Source organism: Lissotriton helveticus, chromosome 3_1, assembly GCF_964261635.1.
Source record: "Lissotriton helveticus chromosome 3_1, aLisHel1.1, whole genome shotgun sequence".
Taxonomy (NCBI): domain Eukaryota; kingdom Metazoa; phylum Chordata; class Amphibia; order Caudata; family Salamandridae; genus Lissotriton; species Lissotriton helveticus.
This window is the reverse complement of record NC_136061.1, coordinates 378,032,229-378,052,486: the sequence shown is the minus strand read 5'-3', so window position 1 is coordinate 378,052,486 and position 20,258 is coordinate 378,032,229. Positions and strand designations below refer to the sequence as shown.

General features: G+C 47.1%; 1 protein-coding gene across 1 annotated transcript in view; it reads right to left on the bottom strand.

The window, feature by feature from the left end:
- The window catches only part of PIGS (phosphatidylinositol glycan anchor biosynthesis class S), a 198,835-nt gene that overhangs the window by 108,870 nt on the left and 69,707 nt on the right, over nucleotides 1-20,258 (bottom strand). The window contains exons 2-4 of the mRNA XM_078680112.1: nucleotides 20,011-20,150; nucleotides 15,641-15,752; nucleotides 15,310-15,399 (exon numbers count right to left, since the gene is read on the bottom strand). Of these exons, the coding sequence (XP_078536238.1) occupies nucleotides 15,310-15,399; nucleotides 15,641-15,752; nucleotides 20,011-20,150 (342 nt within the window). The remainder of the gene's footprint in view (nucleotides 1-15,309; nucleotides 15,400-15,640; nucleotides 15,753-20,010; nucleotides 20,151-20,258) is intronic.

The following is a 20,258-nucleotide window of genomic DNA, read 5'->3' as shown; positions in this document are numbered from 1 at the left end:
AACTTGTTCTTGTCTCGGCGGACGTGGTCTTTCTTTAGTCTTACCAGTAGCTATGTTGTGTTTCAGAACTGCACACTCGTTTATAAAATGACCTGGCTGTTTACAATAATTGCAGTTCCCTTTAACGGGAGCCGCAGGATGACTGGCTTGATTCGGACCCCTCTTCTGACTGTCTTGAGGAATAGATTGTGCAACTAGCACTTTCATTTTCGTGTCTTTCATACGTTTTCTCTCGTGTTCTTGCTCTTCTCTAATTCTATTCTGGTGATACTGGAGCATCTGGAGCATCTGGGACGGAGTATTTGCTTGCCAGGTGCTTTCGACTTTCAAAACTCGGTTTTTAATCTGTGGACTTGAATTCTCGACTAATTTGGTAACGAAAAGATGAGGGTATGACTCACTACTTGTCTTGAGACCACTGTTAATACTGAAACATTTCTCAAATCTAGAATAAAAATCACTAATATCCTCATCTTGTTTCTGTTTACAGGCTGAGATTGCATCCCAGTCTTCTTTTCTAGTTGTCAATAATCTGGGTAAAACTTGAATCAATAATTCTGGTAAATCTTTACATTTATCTCCAAGACCGGTACCTGGTACTCGTGCCTTGTCTTCAGCTTCTAGAGCTGTCCAATCGATCTTTTTCTCTCCCACCTCCCATTCTTTTTCCTTTAACTTTTCATACACCCCTGCGGGTAGCAGGACCTTTAACATTTTAATGATATCTGGGTAAGTGTATTCTCCCATACGGAGCATGTCTTTTAATTCTCTATGGAACCCTGCTGGATCTTTGTCATGACAGGGGATTAATTTCTTCATTTCAAGAAGTTCCATCTTTGATATCGGAGTGTATACAAACACTCGTTGCATTACGCCACCCGCCCCTTGGACTGGGTGGACTTCTCGTAACGGATTCTGTCTGTCTATATAGAATGGTTTACTTTCTGGTGGTGAAACATGAACAAAATGCGGGTTCAGGAACGTTCTATACTTGTGGCGCTGTTCTAGAATGACACTAATTAAATCGGTACCTAGACCTCTCCATCTGTACTGGAGTAACTCGTTCAGGATATCATGTAACGGGCCTGGATCAGAATGTTGACCCTCATACAGAGTAATGAGGTGTTGGATCATATACATACCCACCAGTCGTTGCTTGGCTGGGGGCAGTTTCAGGAACATTTGTGCCACTATTTCGTCTGGAAAAGTGGTAGAATCAGTAATCCATCGGACTGCTGATCGGGCTAGTTCTTGTTCGTGCATGGTACTTAATTCGTTATAACCGACTCGTGATTTCAGAATGTGATCGGTAGCTTGAAATACTTGTTCTAGGGAACCTCGTTCTGGTGCTGGATGATGAAAAATAGACTTAGGTTCTGGACGTAAATGGCGATCTGGGAATCTGGATTTTCCTACATACGCTATTCTGGCGGGATTCTCGTCTTCCTCTTCAGGATCAGAGACACTTTCTTTCTCGCTTACTTGTGCTGTTTTACGCTGTTCGTGTAACCTTATTATTTCTTTACGAATTTTCTTGTACATACTTTCCATGGCACTAATGGTCTTGTGCTTACCCTCGGCTATATTATCACTCCACCTTGTTAGGATTCTCATTTCGGCGGGATCTTTAGACGGGTAATCTTGTTCTCTTATTAGACAATTGATCAGGAACTTTAATATCATGAGCTGAATCTCGGCTTTCCTTTGAGACATAATCTCGCCAATACTTTCTGGATCATCCCCTGTACGGATGAAACGATATATTCTGTCTAGATCTTCTTTCATATTTGGTAAGGTGACTAGATACTCGGTCACCCTTCTTACGCGTACGGAATATAAAACCATATTATACTCGCCTGGGACTGTGTCATAGACACATTCGGCAAGGGCTTGTCTGATTTCTGTAACAGACTTATTACTTTTAGGAGTACGCTGTGATGCTTGAGCATGTAATTCGAGTGCTGATAGACGCTTGTGTGGCGGCGGGGTTTGAGGAGGACCTCCTCCTGCGGCCCCTAGACTAGAATCGTCGACTGACATTCTTCGTGCTTGCAGGGTCGGTAATTGTAACGTGGGCTGAACTTGTATGGCTGGCTGACCCGGGGGTACCGTAACAGGTACTCCGGTGTCTGGAGGAACGGGAAGTGCCTGATTTACAGGGACAGGTGGAGCGCGAACTGGATTTGCATATTCTGGAACTGTGTCGTCCAAATAGGACGAAATAAAAATATCAGCTGCGGTCGGTTTGTGGCGTAGCTTGGTCGAAACTAATGGTGGCGGGAAATTACTGGGTGCCTCTGGGGTCGCTTTTGGCAAGCCTTCGGCAAGAAGAGGATACATACCCTTAATAAGGGCATGCCTCTGTCTGTCTGACTGTTCGGCTTTGACTTGTTCACCTATCTCGATTAATTCTCTTTCTTGGGCTCGTTCTTGGGATTCTCTACTTAACTCTGACTTTCTGACTTCCTTTTCCGTTCTTCTATGCGCTTCCTTACGCCATAACTCGATGGCATCTTTCTGTGACTGTCTGGCTTTCTTTTTCCATAATGCTTCTTCTACTCGCATGATACATTCGGCATCCCATGTACCCGATACGGGCCATCTATACTTTTCTTCTAACTGTTTGGTATACTCTACCCATAAATCTAGATACAATATGGCGCTTATGCCATGTTTCTGATACATAAAATGACCTGGACTGTCCCTAGGCGGAACAGGAACTGCTGCTTCCAGCAGACCCTTTCTAGTTTTTAACTGACGTAACTTGGAAAAGAGCGGCATTCTAAACTTGAATCGGAACACAATACAATACACGAAAAACAATAACAATTGGGAAAACAATTCAGGCATACCACGACATTGGAAATACATTAAACAACATTATAAATAACAGTTCGAACAGAATACTACCTGAAAATACTGAAAACAGAACAGAATTCTCGAGAACGGAACAGACTAGAGTTACTGGATGCACTGCTGTAACAGTACGGAACATACCGGTCCCATAAAGGAACGCATCAAGACCCGTATCCACCTAGGTGAACACTTCGTTTGTGGGCTTGGGTACCACCAACCCACGGACCAGGAGTCAATTTAGACTGACCCTGTCTAGACACTACCCCAGCAATGGTACTCACCGGGCAGCACGGAACGGAAGGCCTCGGACGGGACTGGACTACGACGACGAACTTCGGACTTCAGTTACGGGTGGACCTCCGGATACCTCGGACCTTGGACTCTCGGCTTGGGCTCTGGTCGGGACTCGCCGCGTTCCTCCACCGTCTCGTTCGGATGCTGGACCGCCTCCTCCGTCTCCTCCGTGGGCCTGAGGGATACTTGAAGCAGAAATATCTGCACTTGGCCAGTATGGTTCCGTCACGACTGCAGAGGGTCAGGGGGTCGGCGTGGCTTCACCGACGCGTGGGGAAAGGGCAAGTCCCTATTCGGGCGCCATTATGTGGTAAATAAATAAATAATACCCTATTTTTGACTAGACTTATAGCATAACAGATAGCTCAATAAATAAGAGTCAAGATTCGAGGTAGTAGGAGTTTCTGCAGGTTTATTACAGCATAAGGACAAGATCAGGACAACCTGCATGGGAATAGGAAGGCAGGGCTAGAGTGGCCCGGCAGCTGCCGGGGCTGGGTCTGGGATGAGCGCGCTAACATTTAATAACAAAACATTGACTTATATACATAGCGCAAACACATAGCATTACATTGCAGTAGGCGTAACAGTAGGTGGAGTAGAAGGCGTGACGCATAACAGTCGCGAGAGATAAGAGAAATAAGAGGTGTAACTGGGAGTTTACTTAGACATGTGATGCAAAACGTAACAGAATATGTCATGAATGGGCGGAAACATTGGAGGGGGCTACCTAAGGAGCCGGGACCTCTAACCTAATGGTGCGCGAAAACTGGCAATGACGTGTTACTAGGAGAAGCTGGGGGCTACGAACTCTGTGCTAGGAGCAGAGACTAGAGTCTGGAGGGTCGGAGCGACATGTACCTAAACCCTATCTGGTATCTAATGTTTAGGGAACATGTTGATATAAACTAGAAGTCATGAGGGGAAAAGCTAACTTGATTCTAAGACTGGACCATGCATTATTCTACATGTAGTACGTGAAGAATATTAAATGACCATTAGATACAGTATTTCTCTAACGTGGAGACGAGAAGGCTAGACAATGACGGAAACTATTGATGCAGTTCAGTAGCTTAGGAATGCAGAGGAGGAGGACTGAACTGATAGCAGGAACTATAACATACTTTTGGCAGACTCAGAGGCAGAGCCGGGGTGCACCGGGCACTGCGAGGCAGGAAGTAAGTGAAGGGTCGAGGATACAGGTGGGGGCTGTATCGCTCCTCAGCGAGGCTTTCAGGAGACAGGAGCTGAATCTGTGGTCCGGGCCCTTTTGAGGCCTGGAAACGGAGACTTTATAGTTGAATAACGTGCACACTGAGAGACGTGGCAACATTACTTACATAGGCCTGATATTCGTAGTATTCACGAGGACTGGAAACTAACATACTAGAGGTGGACACAACTGTAATTGCGTCTTCAATCAGAAATGGGGAATAACATATGCATATTGATCATGCACACATGACATATGATGGGTGAGGCGTAGGGACACAGAACATGGCAAAATTTACTTTTCCACAAAGGTGTAGGGCCGACACCGCTCTCGCTTCCATGTAGCGCAGGCTTGGCTCTCAGCCAGAAATCGCACTGGTCGGGCCTCGGAGTCCTCCCTGCAGTTGTCCCACTGGATAGCAATACATCCGTCGACATTGATTCTCCTGTGCAGGGTTGAGCCTGGGGGGGATTGGGGTCAGCAGTCACGCACTGGCAGACCGAAAGGCACCCACCATTTAGTCGCCTGGGCCTCACAACATCTGCACCTCCTCTCCAGCTGGTGGAGCCTCTGAGGCCGCACCCAGCTACCACGTCTCTGAGCCCGATGAACGGTTGCCCTCCTTCGGAGTGGTCAAGAACTCTAGTCTTCACCTCTCGGGCCTCCGGAGAGTGGTGCAGGCGAGGTGAGGGCCGCGCTACCAAGGATCAAAATATCTATCAGGGGCGAACAGCATGGAGCCGAGCAACTTACTCGGTCACCACCTGGGTCATATGTTTATCTGTGAGTTAAGTAGGTGATATTGTCCCCGACGATTGCGCCCCCACACCAAAGTACAGAAGAGCACAGTTTTATTGTAGCTCTGCTTTCACTCTTAGGTAGAAAAGGTAAAGTGGTTAAGATGCCCCCATGCTAACTAGCAGACATGCCAACCCACTGCCCCCCGTTACCCCCCCAGAGTACCACCCCCCCAACAATACAGACCAGAGACTACTGATTGATTTAAAGGCTAGTCTCCCACCTCCCGATTCGGAGTTTTGTAAAAGTGGCAAAAATACAATGTTAATGCCGGCCACACACGCTCCAATCTCCCCCTCCGAGAATTACCTCTGACATCAAAGGTTAACACTTCGTTCAGCCGGGATCCGTCCAACACTACAGTGCTCGTGTGTGTCGGATGCCTCCCGACCGTCCGTGTACATGGCACAGGAAATTCCTCTGGTGCAGGCACCAGAGAGATTTCCTACAGCCCAAAACAGCTTCAGGAGCTGGGGAATAGCTTACCCAGCTCCAGAGGCCTTTCTGGGGGTTTCAGTGAAATGACAATCAGCGCTCATGGCGCTCTGATGTAACTTCACTGAAGCTGATCGGCTCATTTCAGTTCCACTTCCTAAGTGCTCGTGGGGCTATCTCAGCCCCTCGATCACGTAGGAAGATGTGCCGCAGGAGGGCGATCCCCGAACAGATTTCAACCCACTAGCAGCAAGGAGGGGGGAGCGCCCCTTGGGCAAGGGCTTCTGCTCCCCCTAACCCCCCCACCTCCAATGTTTTTGGCAAAATTCAGTATTTCTGAAGACCGGGGGGAAGAAAGCAGAGTAGGCACCAGGGATGTATTTTATGTGTACATATAGGGGTGGAGGATGCCCAAAATTGGCTTGCCAATAACCCCCCCCCCCCCCACAAAAAACAAATCAACCTTCACAGTCTTTCTACAAATTGGGGTTATTGCCCCCTGGGAGGAAACCCCACTAGATACCAGGGATTTTTTTTATTTATTTTTTTATAAAAGAGGGGTGGGAGCTACCCACAATGGGCAAGACCATGCCCCCACCAAAATCTATTTGGAAACAATCTTTCTGTCCCCTACCACCCCCGGGTATCTGCCCATCTGGAGGGGGCACACTAGACACCTGGGATTTTTATTTATGTACATTTAGGGGTGGGGGCATTCCAATGCCGACACCCCACAAAAAATACCTGTCACAGTCTTTCTGCCCCCTTTTATTTATTTTATTTAAAGAGATTTATTCAGCGCTGGCTAGACCCGAAGGTATCAGAGCGCTTTACATGAGAATCAACAATGTAACAGAAAAAGTAAAAAAATTACACAATACATAAAAAATTAGGCAATACAATTAGGAGAGGAGAGAAAGGATTGAGGAAAGTAGTGGAGGGGGTAGGGGAAGTGAGAAAGGGAGGATAAGGGACGAGACAACAGGAGAGACGAAAGGAAGTGTGTCTAAAGACCGACTGGGTAGGTTACGACCAAGGGGGAATCCACGGCCCATCTCCCCTATAGCTAAACCAGGTAGCTCCATCGGGCATCAGACAAAAAAGTTCAGTCTCAATACATTGAGAGAGGAGAGAAGGAGAGACATTAATAGAGGGGGGATACGGGAGGAGACGACAGGAGAGACGAAAGGAAGTGCAACAATGTGGTTCAACAATATAACAGAGAAAGATCAACAATTACACATTACATCAAACAATCAGCAATACATTAGGAGAGGAGAGAAAGGAGAGAGAAAAGCAGTGGGGGGTAGAGGAGGTGAGGTGAAAAAGTGAGGATAAGGGAAGAGACAACAGTAGAGACGAAAGGAAGTCTGTCTAAAAACCGACTGGGTAGGTGACGACCAAGGAGGGAATCCACGGCCCATCTCCCCTATAGCTAAACCAGGTAGCTCCATCGGGCATCAGACAAAATAGTTCGGTCTCAGGTGGCGAGGGAAGAGGTTCACAGAAAAACAGGGTGGGGACAAAGGGCAAGGGCAGGTGAGGGCAGAGGACAGAAGCTGGAAAGAGCAAGCAAGTACGATAATGAGGACAGTGCATTCTTTCTTTGGTTAACCGTCCTTCTGTACTCCGGTAAAATCTTATAAGGTGATTGGAAAGTAGGGGTTGAGGTGGCCAGCGGGCGAGCAGAGAGGTAAACAGCAATAACCAAGGCGCACGTTTGTGGCCCCAGTGAGCAAGGAATTGTGCAAAAGCCCCTGAGCTGCCACCCCCCAGGGAGTGAGGGGGCGGTAAGCACCAGGAATTATGTTTTTTTTATACTTCGGGGTGGGGGCACTGGCATGCCCTTTTATGGCCGCCCCCTCTACTATTGGACAGTCTTTCTACCCCCCACTAGGCAGCCAGGGACTATTTTATTTTGTAGTTGAGGGGTGGGGCTGCCCAGAATGGGCACAATAATGCCCCCACTCCCTAAAGAATTTGCCACAGTCTTTCTGTCCTCCCCCCCCCAGAGGCAGAGGGAAGCAATAGCCCCTTATGTGCCCCTCTGGGGCGCAGAAAGCCCACTAGGCACCCTGGATTAAGTTGGTTTGATAAGTATGGGTAGGGGCTGCCCAAAACGGGCATGCCAGTGCCCCCCACACCCGAAAACTAATTGGACAGTCTTTCTGCATCCCCTGGGGCAGTTAGGGGCAATAGCCTCCGATCTGCCCCCCGGGGGCAGAAAGCCCACTAGGAACCAGAGACTATTTATTTTGCAGGTCCGGGATGGGAGCTTTCTAGAATGGGCATGCCAAAGCCCCCACCCATTAAAAAAATTTCATGCGCAGTGAAAGCTCTCTCCAACCCAGAAACGCAGCTGGGTTGGAGAGAGCAGGCACAGAGTCACAGTCTGTCCTGGACAGCCAATTGAAAGTGCTCAGGACAATTCTGAAGCTGCTCTCATGCGTAATAGGAGCTTCAGGACTGGCTGCATGACATTCTGGGAGACTGTGCTGCCTGGAGAAGTGTGAGACGCGGCTGGCTGCAAGTAAGTTTTAATAATTTTTTTTCTTTTTCCTACCCGTGACACCTATACCCGCCCCACCTCCCCCAGCCAGCGACGTCCACCCTGCCACTCACCCAGCACACCATCCTCACCTGGGTGTGTGTGGACTGGCGGTGTGGATTGTGTGGTCTCCCAGTGTTTGTTTTACGCAAAATCCCCTTCAAACCTCAAATTTAGCTATAAGGTATTATTTTCTTGACAGTCTGTGTGAGAAAGCTGTGGGATCATTGCACCAGTACAAATTTCCTAACAGCCAGCGTTCACCCCAGTCTATCGATCAAAATGATACCTCACTTCTGTGGGTGCACACAGCAGAGTCCGCATAAAAACGTATAAAGAAACTGCCCTTTTGGACCCACGTTGGTTCTCCCTCGGTCTCTTCAGTTTTTTGGCCCTTCCCTGTTGCAGGCACTTGTATCACCCACACAAGTGAGGTATCATTTTTATTGGGAGACCAAGGGGAATGCTGAGCGGTAGTAAACCTGTGCCGTTGCTGTGATCCCACAACTTTCTCACACAAAAAAGTGAGGAAAATGTGACTTTTTTGCTCAGCGGCCATCTACAGAAACCTACAAAAACCCAGACATGTCTGAAAACTAGATACCCAGGGGGGTCCAGGGAGGTGCGGCTTGCATGGATCTTCTAACATTTTCCTACCCAAAATCCCCTGCGAACCTCACATTTAGCAATAACATTTTCCTCACAGTTCAAAATGTGATGTGCCCATGTTACATTTTGGACCCTTTCTCATCGCGGGCACTAAGCCTACCCACACAAGTGAGGTACCATTTTTATCGGGAGACTTGGGGGAATGATGAGTGAGTGGAAGTTTGTGGCACCCCACAGATTCCAGAACTTTCCATCACGGAAATGTGAGGAAAATTGTTTTTTTTTGTGCAAAGCTTGAGGTTTGCAAGGGATTTTAGGCAACAGAACCTGGTAAGTGCCACACAAGTCAACCCATCCTGGATTCCACTGGATGACTAGTTTTCAAAAATGTATAGGTTTGCTTGCTTTCCCTTTGTGCGGGCTGAGCGAGGGTTAACAATCCACAGCTAGGCACATTGCGATAAAAGGGTCAGTTTTCCCTTGGAAAAGTTGATGTGCCGATGTTGCTTTCTGGGCCGTTTCCTGACGGGGGCACTAGGCCTACCAACACAAGTGAGGTACCATTTTTATTGGGAGACCTAGGTTAACACAGAATTATAGAACAAGTTTTATTACCAATTGACTTTCAATGCATTTCTGCCTTCCAAATGTAAGAGAATGTGTAAAGAGTAAGTCATTTTGAAAAATGTCCTCTAATTCACATGTCCTCTAATTCAATTTGGGAGATGTGCAAATACCTGCTGCTTCTAAACTCTATATTTTGTTCCCATTTCAGAAATACATAGGTGTCCATGATACCCATTTTTCACTTTTTATATTTTACAAATAGAACTGCTATATACTCAGTACAGAATGAAAAAACATTGCAAGGCGCAGCTCAGTAATTGCTCTGGGTACCTTGGCTTATTGGTGAACCTACTAGTCCGATATATCACCACAACCAGAAGGGTCCAGCGGATGTGACAGTATATTGCTTTAAAAAATCTACCATACTTAAGTTACAGGTGTAAACGTTGGCATAAATGCCTGTTTTTTTCAACTCAATTACAATATTTTTTTATTTCAACTGTAAGTTTCTATGAGAAACTTTGAAGGGTCTAAACATAAGACCCCTTGCTGAATTCAGGATTTTGTCTACTTTACAGAAATGTATAGCTTTCCGGGATTAATTATTGGTTTCACACCCATTTATTTCTACCACTAACTGTAAGGAGGTTTTTAAGAAAGTCAATATAGCCAGACCCTTACGAGGCCCAACGCTGGTTCTCCTAAGACCTAAAACTTAAGAAACTTGCCCTACGTCGAGCAGAACTCAATTGGAGACGAAATTACTCCACAGACAAAAAAAGATATATTTCTAAATCATCTTAAACAATATAAAAATGCCATCTTACAAACCAAGGCCGCCTATTTCTCCAACAAGATATTGAGCTCTACTAATAAATCAAAGGAAATCTTCGCTATTGTGGCTGAACTATCCAAGCCAGATAGAGTCACAGCAAAACCCGTCCCCACTCAAGCACTATCGTTACCATCAAGTCTAGCATACCTGCTAATGCCCCTTCTAAAGCCCAACCAACTACGCTCAGGAACCCTCACTTGCTGGAGCAGGTTCCTCCTATTACCAGGTAAGCCTTCTCCAACCTTCTAAGAAAAGAGGGATCTGGCTCTCCTACTGACAGCTGCCCTCCGCACATATTAAGGGAAGCCTTCATCATATGTCCGGATCCCCCTCTTGCACTTCTGAATAACTCCCTTAATCAGGGCATTGTTCCCAAAGTATTTAAAGAAGCGGAAATTGTCCTTACTGTGAGACATTAGCCTGGCATATGATGTCCACTAGTTCTAGTGGGCACCTTCCACCAGTCTAATCGACCCTTATTGATGGTGGTTGTAAAGTCAACGTTATAGAAAGCTATCCTAGTGGTAGCATGGACCAGCAGTCATCAGGCTAAGACTTCAGTAGGCGATGTTAAGCAAGTTGTTTTACCAATTATAATCCCTTGAGTACCAAATGAAATGACACCACACGAGGTATATATCAAATGTATATGTATTTATTCTAAACACAACCCATCTGCACTCTTTATGAGGTCAGAGGTAAAAGTACAATACAAGTTACTCAATTAGCATACGATAAAGCTGCACAGTATAAGTTTTGCCCTAGGGGCCTCACAAACCATATACTAAAATAGTGGTATAAGGACCACGTGAGAATTAGAAAGCAGGCCTGGGCTGGGGCCAGTGGAATCACTGGAGCTACTCTAAACAACCAAAGGTTAGGAAGTAGGAGGCCCACGGGGGACGCGTGCAGTGTCTAAACACAGACGCGGGTTACCATTGACTTTCTATGGGAAACAAAGAAGTTACAATTATACAATTTAAGGATACTTCCGGATGTACTACGATGAAACCCTTTTAGACTTAGACACTAGGAGGGCCAATACCCTCGAGACTACCAGAGTACTCGTGTTACCTCACCCACGGAAGCCGGGTGCATAGGTGTCTTTTGATGGCGGGTTTCGTCATCGATTTCAATGGAGAGCTGCAAAGAAGTGCTGCAGGCGATCAGAGGAAAAGTGTCCGGGTGGATCGAAGATCTGAAGAACCTGAAAACAGAAGGGACAGAGTCTGGGTCACTTGCCAGTGACCAGGAAGGAACCAGGCGATGTCGGGTGATTTCAGGTGAAAAGATGAAGCTTGTCTCTTCAGCCACGAGGTCCAGGAGGTGTCGACGATGACCAGGAGCTGGATTCGAGCTGTCCCACGAAGGATCTAGTTGACTGCGGTGTCGGTATCCGGATTGGACCCAACAAGCTTTGGCAAACGCAATCCACGCAGGATGTCGAGATTGGCTTCGGTGCAGACCAGCAAGGTCTGTGGCGCTTCTCCTTTGTAGGGAAGCTGGAGCAAGCCTGGAGCAACCAGGAAAGCAAGTTAGATTCTAGATGGAGTCTTCCACGGACTCACTAGCCAACAGGCTAGGAACCGGGAAGACGCGTCCAGCTCAAATGCAAGAGCGGGCCCCACGGGACACTCGTGGAGTGTGGAGGCCTGAGCTTCGGTGCAAATGGTGCTCGGCGCTGGGGCTTCTCGTACCCCAATGCACAACTGCGAGATACCTCGGGAGTCGATGCAGTTAGCAAAATGCAGGATGTCCAGGAGTTATGGTCCAACGTCTCTTGTGTCCGCCACGGGTCTCAGCTTTGCTGGGAACGTCGAGCAGCGTCAGAGATGTCTGGAAGTCCGTGTCCTGTGTCGCAGATTCTTCGGGATCCGGTGGGAGCCTAGAAAATGAATACTGGCAAAGTTGCTGTTGGTGCTTGTTTTGACAGGGTGGTCACTCCTTGACCACAAGGGAGATGTATTCCATCTTCCAGTGGAAATGGAATGTCGAAGGTCCAGGATTTGTGTTACAAGGTTTCGTCCAGGGTAATCAAACGTCCTAGGGACACAGCTCCTATACTTATACTAAGTTTAGGGGTTGGACTACCTGTAAGGTCACTCCTATGGGTGGACCTGGGAAGGGGGTGGTTACACCCCTTTCCCTTTGTCCAGTTTCACGCCAGAGCTGGGGCAGAGTGCCCCAGCAACTGGTTTGAACTGGGAAATGCATGGAGCACCTAGTGTGCCCCAGGCAGTGTCTGGAAAGCATTCACTGTATGCAGCCCTCTCTCCTCCAATACACAAAAGCCTGTCTGGGTAGGTGCCAGCACCTCCTTGGACAGGAAACCTATTGTCCAGGCCTCCCCTGCCGGAGTTTTCATCCAGCAGCAGGAGGTCAGGCTCGTGTCTGTGGCAGCAGCATCCAGTTTGTGATGCTGAGGCTCTGTTTAACTTTAACCGGGTAAACCAGTAACTACATGTCTTCTCCCTCTAGAAGGGTGGAATGCTACCCCCGCCGCCAGGACTGGCAGGGGGGTAATATTCCAAAGTGTTTGACACCTTACACAACATGTTTCGATAAAGCCAAACCAAAGTTAGCCTTAACCGCGAGGATTATAATGCACTTAAGAGTATATGGTATGGCTATATCATAAGGAGATGATCCCAAAAGCTGCAGAGGGGTTCAGCTCATGCTAGGGTACCCTCTCACATAAAACCAAGCACTCTACCTCCAGGATTGTCGAGGTCTGCCTTAGGAGTGGCTTATAGGTGTTAATGTGTCTATATGTATATATAGATATAGGTATACTATATCTAAGTAAGGGGTGATTACACCACCTTACCCAGGGTGTGTGAACAAACCTGTGGTGTCAGTATGGAAGGCAAACCAGGGGTGGCACAATACATGCTGCAGCCCTTGGTAGGCCTAGGGTGCACCTATGCCCTGGGTACCTAGGGTACACTATACAGGGGCTCACAAGGGTGACCCAGGAACCAATCTGGTATGTACCTAAAGTACATGGTATCAATTTAGAGAGAGAACAGCTAGGCTGTGGTCCTGATTAGCAGGGCCACAGCCAGACTAAGGTCGAAAAACCAGAGAATCACAGCAAAAAGTGGGGTAACCATAGGAAGCAGACCCTGCTCTCCTACACCTATCTTGAAGAAAACAGGGGCAGACCCTTTAGCTCTTACGAACTAATGCCCCATCTCCCTGCTCCCCTTGCTAGCCAAGGTTCTGGAAACCCATGTGGCAAGCTGCCTCAGCACCTTTATTGATCATTCCAACTATCTTGACCCCCCACCAGGCGGGCTTCCGTCCTGCTCATTCTCACAGTCTTAGACGAATTTAGGAGGGGGGCCGATAGGGGCACTACTCAGGCCCTGGTACTTCTTGATCTCACGGCAGAGTTCAACAACGTCCACTATGTACTCCTGGCCGACTGGGTCAGTAACGCCAGGATACAGGGCCTGGCTTTTATCCTTTCTGGAAGGCCGCTCTCAAGCTGTACGCCTCACCCACCACTCCTCCGGTAAAACTGACCTGTGGGGTGCCAAAGGGCTCTTCCCTCTCACCGCTCCTCTTTAACCTGTACTTACTTCCCTTCATGCGCTCACTTGGCGAAGGGAAGGTTTGCATCTTCAACTATGCAGACGACCTCCAAATGATTTTTGCTATTGATCAGTCGGCATCCTCAATCTACAACTTTCAATCCACCAAGCAATACATAAGCGACTGGATGAACAACAACTACCTGAAATTTAACCTGAAAAAAACTGAGTTGATCTTAGTCAGGGGGCTATCTAACTCTTGGAATTCCAACTTCTGGCCAACCGAACTGGGAAACCCCTCCCCACCCTTCCCTCGAGTTCAACCAAAAACCTGGGCATCATCATCGACAGCGACCTATCTAAGAAAGCCCAGATTGGGACAGTGGTTCGTTCCGGTTTCTTTCAGCTTCGAAGGAACAAGGAGACCAATATATTCCTTACTACTGAAGCCCTGACCAAAGTAGTATTGGCCCTAGTAATCTCCCACATGGACTATGTCAACTCGCTCTACATTGGCATTCCGGCATATCAATCAAAACAATTGCAACTGGTGCAAACCCAGGCGGCCAGACTAATTTACCACCATCCTAAATGGCACCATATTAGCCCGTTAATGGAAGGATTACACTAGCTCCCGGTAGCCGAGCGCAGCGTATTTAAGCCGAGCTGCAAAACCTTTCAAGCTCTTCATGGCAACAGCCCAGTGTATGTATCCTCTCGTGTTCAGCGTTACGTCTCTTCTCGGTCTTCCCATCTGAAACTCCTAGTCATCCCATCCTTTACACGCAAGAAATTTGGGGGACTAAAATTTGGGCTCTTGGCCCTCCAATTCTGGAATTCTCCATTTGGACATCAGACTACTGACCTCCTACGCTCAGTGCAGGAAACTTCTACAGACCTGGCTCTTCCACCAGGCCTATGACCATTTAAGTGGTAGTATCCCTCGGACTCCAGCGCCATGAAACATTCTGGTCTACGTGCGCTTTAAAAGTTCCGTTAAGATAAAATAACATAACAAGGAGTTTGAAAGCACAAACAATAGGAAAAATAGGCTATGTCCCAGTAAAATGCCAATACTTTGTAGAAACTTTTGGTTTTCTGACAAAAGTCTGTCTGTGCCTGAAAGCTGGGAAGATGGGGATTTTAGCACCACAAACCATTTAGTGATAACATTTGCAGGGGAAAAAAACAGACGCTTTCTTCTGCAGCACTCCCCCCCCCCCCCCCCAAAAAAAACAAATGTTGCTGTATTTTGGCTAATTTCTCGGTCCTCTCCTGGGGAATCCATAAACCCTGGGTACCTTTAGAATCCTCAGGATGTTGGAAAAAAAGGACGCAACTTTGATGTAGACACACCTTATGTGGATAATATGTTACAGGGGACTAAGCGCGTACTACCCCAAATAGCCAAAAAAAGGCTTGGGGGGTGGGGGAGTGCGGTCTAGCAACGAAAGGGTTCATTTTTGGAGTGGGAGATTAGAGCATGTGACAGGCCTCCACATTTATTTTGGCAGTTTCACATAGCACAAACAAAAAAAGAGTTAAAAACTGTGTTTATCTATTGTCATTGGTAGTACTTGCGTCATGCAGGCGCTGTAAGAAGAAAATGCCTGCTTACCTTGCAGACTTGGGCCACCAAGCGCCTCCTCTTCCTGCGGTGTAGCTCTTCTGTATTTGATCTCATACCTCCGCTTGTATGTGGTCTTCACTAAGGACAACAATTTGAGGTTAAATATCAATTACCACTTGTGTTATAATGCACATTTAAAAACTGGTTAGTAGGAAGAGAGAAATGCCCGTTTGTGTGACAATCAAAACAATACAAATAAACATAAGTGTCTAGACCCGTTTTTAATGTATTTCTTGCCAAGCTAAAATAAGTAAGCAGCATCTCACAAAGAAAAGATTAAAAACATTCAGGCAAAGATATTTTTCTAGGGGAAACGTACAGTTTAACTTGGAGGACCTGTCCAGGAGGTTAGACGATGGCATCTTCCTTAACTGCTCCACACTCAGGACACCTTTAGCAAAAACAATTTCAACTGGAACAGTCAAAATGAGCTGCAAAAGAAACGAGAAGAGTACTCAGGAACAACAATGGCAAAGAAATGAAATACACCAGAATCTTGAGAGCACAACACTGCAACAATTAGTAATTATAGGAGTGCAGCAACAAGTCACACTTGAAACAATACAGCACATATGAATGGAACAGCCCACCACTGAGACATCAATGTACCTGAAGAGTCCAGTACTGAGGAACAGAGAATACACAAGAACAACACTGAAACATGTAGGCACCTTGACTGCACAGCACTCGGCCATGAAAACCAATGAACATAAACACAGGAACCAGATCCGCATGCTACTGAGATACACAGCAATTGTGAAAGTGCAGTACTAAGGCACACAGGACTGATGAGAGCACCTCTACTGAGGCACAAAGGAACTACTAATGCAAGTCACTGCAAAATACCAGGTTCACAAAGGCACAGCACTGACACACACAGGAATCATAAAGGAATTGTAGGAAGCAGTTTTTTGATATTGTATGCCAAAAAGAGGTATACCGTTCAAAGAGTCCAAGTATTCCCTTAAGCGTGGACAGAGGCTTGCTCTAGCAATCCCAATGTGCTCTTTTAGGGGGTAATGAGGTCGAGCAGCCTTAGGCTTATCAAAGAGGAGTGTTAGACATCTGCTGAGAACACACACAGCCAATAAATGACACACACGGCTCAATAAGGAGATCGACACCAATTTATAAAAAGAACTCTTAACTTTATGTAACTTTAGGCACCAAAATCATCGAAATCAGGTAATTACTTTTTGAAATAGCAGGTTTGAAGAAAACAGGTTTTTGATACTTTAAATCAGAATTGAGGCACTTTGCTGCGACAAGTGCAGAGGTGTCTTAAGGAGTCAGATTTTCATCACCTGGCGCTCTCGGTGTAGAGGAGGCATGCAAACAGAGGTTGTAGGCGACATGGGGAAGTCCACAGTGGGCAAGTACCAGGTGGGCTTTGTCACTGGAAGGCCAAGGGACCACGCTGGCACCGTTGGCCCACTTCAGCTTTGGCTAGGACGAACAGGTGCAGTGGTGCCTTGCAGCATCGGATTTTTGAGGTTACGGAGTCTCACAGTCTTCTTGGGGGGGGGGGGGGGTGCCTGCAGGATGCAGGGAAGCAGCTCCGTACTAGCCTGAGGGTGGACACGCCTGTCTTGCCTAGATAGTTTTCCCATCTATCCAGGTGCCCAAGGGCTCTGGACAAAGGAGTTAGGTTTCCTCTCCTGTGAGAGAAGCCAGATTTGCATACCATAGCTTCCCTGCCTTGGAATGCTAATCAGCAGGTCATCCTGTGAGCGGGGGTGCAAAGCACTCTCTGCCCGAGCAGGCTTGGTTTATGTCCCTCTGAGAGCAAAGGCCATTGCCCTTGTGGGTCAGAAACCCTCCTTGGTGACAGGCTGGTAAAAAACCAGTCAGTCAGCATACCAGTAACTGGTGGGTTGTCAGCTAGCACCACTAAGGTGCCCTCTGTGCCAATGTATTACTAAATCCGACATTGGCATCAGTGTAGGTTTATTATTACGAGATGTTGGATACCAAACATGCCTATTTTCAGTTAATAGGCAGCCCGACTGGGCTCCCTCATCACCGCCGGCCCTCTTGTTCCTTTAACCTGCCCCTCGTTGCCGCGCTCCCCGTTTCCCGGCCCCCTTGGAACTGATACCACAGCCATTTGGCCTCTCTCCTAATCTATCCCGGGGCCATCTGATAATCGTTGCGCACCTGGACTCGCAACGCCCGTGTCTATCATCCACTCATCCGTGGGTGAGACACCCCCCATGTATCTACTCCTGCTTACCCCGCCACCCTTCCAGTATGCTCACTGCGTCCCGGCACCCGGATCGCCCTGACCTACCCCCAGGAGGCCCGTTTTGCCTCCACATTAGAACACCGGGCTACCCTGCTCCCTACACATGGCTATTTAGTAGTTTCCACGCCACTTCACTCTGGACCATGTTTTGGTCAAGCCCATTCATTTTAATTTTTAACCCTGCTCCTCCACCACAGCCTCCCATGACTAATCTAATTCCCTTGCCCCCTATCTACAGCACTGCACCCAACCCAGTCCTGATGATGATCCCGATTTAAAGTGGATCGAAACGCCGTCGACCGTTCAGCGCGAACATAGGCGCTCCAGACAAAGTATTTCACGAACAACACCAGCAAATCATATCCAAACAAACTTCTAAAGCAATTTTTTAACCACAGTTTGTCATCTATTCACTGTATATATTTAGCACCAGTCACTACGCGCCGTCCTCGCTGATTATTGTCACTTGCGTCGCTACCGTGTTTTTCACTCACTCACACTGAGCACCAAGTACAATTTGGGTTGCCAATATTTGTTTTATTTGTAATTTGCAGTGCTGTAACAACTGCAAATTGCCCTGCTTATTTTCCTTCGTTTTAATACCTCTACATTAAAAATGATGCCACGAGCACATACAGTAATCAAACAGAGTCTCCTTACCTCCTCTTGATAATGTTGTATGCATATCTTGCCTAATTGTCTTTGAATTATACCAGTTGGGATATCATATGCTATTCTCATATTTTCAGTTAAGCCATCATGTAGCTGAGGGACTCGTTTTAACCAGTGTCCAGCTCATGTTTTTAAGATGGCTTCCTTGATCACTTGTTCTGACAGTAATTGAAATGACCAGTATGGGGGCATACCTAGTCATGCAGGTGTGCCCTCACATGTAGTATAGTGCACCCTACCTTAGGGTGGTAAGGCCTGCTGTAGGGGTGACTTATACTTCATGCAGTGTCGGCAGGCAGGGCACACAGATTTTGTGCCATATAGTGTTTTCACTTTTGTCTGCACCAAGACATGCAGCCTGCAGTGGCAGATTACATGAGCTTGGTGAGGGGACCCTTAGGGTGGCACAATTCATGCTGCCGTCCTTAGGGAACTTCTGTTGTACTGGGCGTACCACTTATTAGGGACTTTCAGAGGGCACTAAAGAGATCGCCACTGGGCAAACAATTGCACAGTTTTGGGAAAGAGCTCTGGCACTGGAGACCTGTTTAGCAGGACCCCTGTGCACTTCCAGTCAAAATCACATCAAATACCAGGCAAAACGTTCAGTTAACAAGGTCAAAAAGGGCACTTCCTACAGGAACGACAATGAATCAAACAGGGATCACAAATACACACGAACCATGCGAATACAGCAGAGAGCCACAAAACCCATGTATGCAGATCAATGAGGCACCTTGGACCACCCCAGATGGAATGGGGTTGTCACTTTTGGTAGGAAAGCCACTTTAGGTCTGAGGATTAATTTGTCTCGCAAGAGGCATGTGAAAGGCAGGCGGTCAGTACTTGCAACTCATTGATGCGCCTCACCGATGGCCACTAAAAAAACATCTTGAATGTGAACAGTCTTTAACTGGCAACTCTGAAGGAGCAAAAGGAGCACCAGTACTTAATTTGAGCCTGGGGTTTCAGGTGCTGGCACCGGCACTTAATTGTCAACACTTGCACTTATGACCATCTGCCATGTGGTGGCGCTGTTTAACTAATTTAGAAATTAGCACAAAAGCTTAAACGCCCATCTCTGGAGCACACAGAATTCCCTGGCACACTACTGCAGTACAAAAAAACTATGAGTAACAGCATTATGACAAGCAGACACAGAACTATCTCCAACTGTCACTTTAGGTCTTATCTTCAGTTCCTATAACTCCAGGACAGGGATGTTGTGGTAAATCACAGTCCAACGATGAATGAACACAGTAGCATGGCCTGGAAATTTTGAGTGATATTGAGACATGGCGCAAAAGAGACAATATGGGCTCAATGATACCAGAGGTAGGAAGGCTGGGGATTAGGAAGGGTCTCTAGAATACCAGGAAAGGTGTTTCTATGGACATTCACTTACCAGCAGGTGTGCATGTATAGCAGCCTGGTATGGTAGGTTTTGCACAATAACACAAGATTGCGTGCTAGGGTTGACTGACCAACCAGAATTTGAGATCAAAAATTCTAGCAGAAAGGCACATTACTTCTTGGTGATACTACGATAGTGGTGAAATCAGTTACCAAAAGGCAAGAATCTATTGGCTATAGTTTGGTGATTTAGAAGTTTCCAGCTCACAGGTGGATATCTTTATCAGACTACAGCGTGAAACAGGTTTCGGTGCCACGAGGACAGTGAGAAATCGGAGGATTCACTCGTCAGCAGGGCATCCAGTTCCAATATGTCTGAATGCGCATGTGTGATCTGGTAGGTCACCAGATATACTTACCGATAGGCTGTCCAGCTCATTAATGTCTGAGTAGGGCAAGGAAGCCCGGTAGGTCTCGGTTGTCTTCCACCACAGTGGCAACCCTACAACGATGGCAATAACTGCAATAGCGTGCGCTGCACATTTCCCACGAGAGGCCTCTGTAGGACAGAAGACAGAAAAAACAGTCAAACATGGACCTGGACATTGCATCTGGAGCCAGGTCAGGCCACCTGGAAGGTTCGGACACAAAGGACATTCATGTTTGT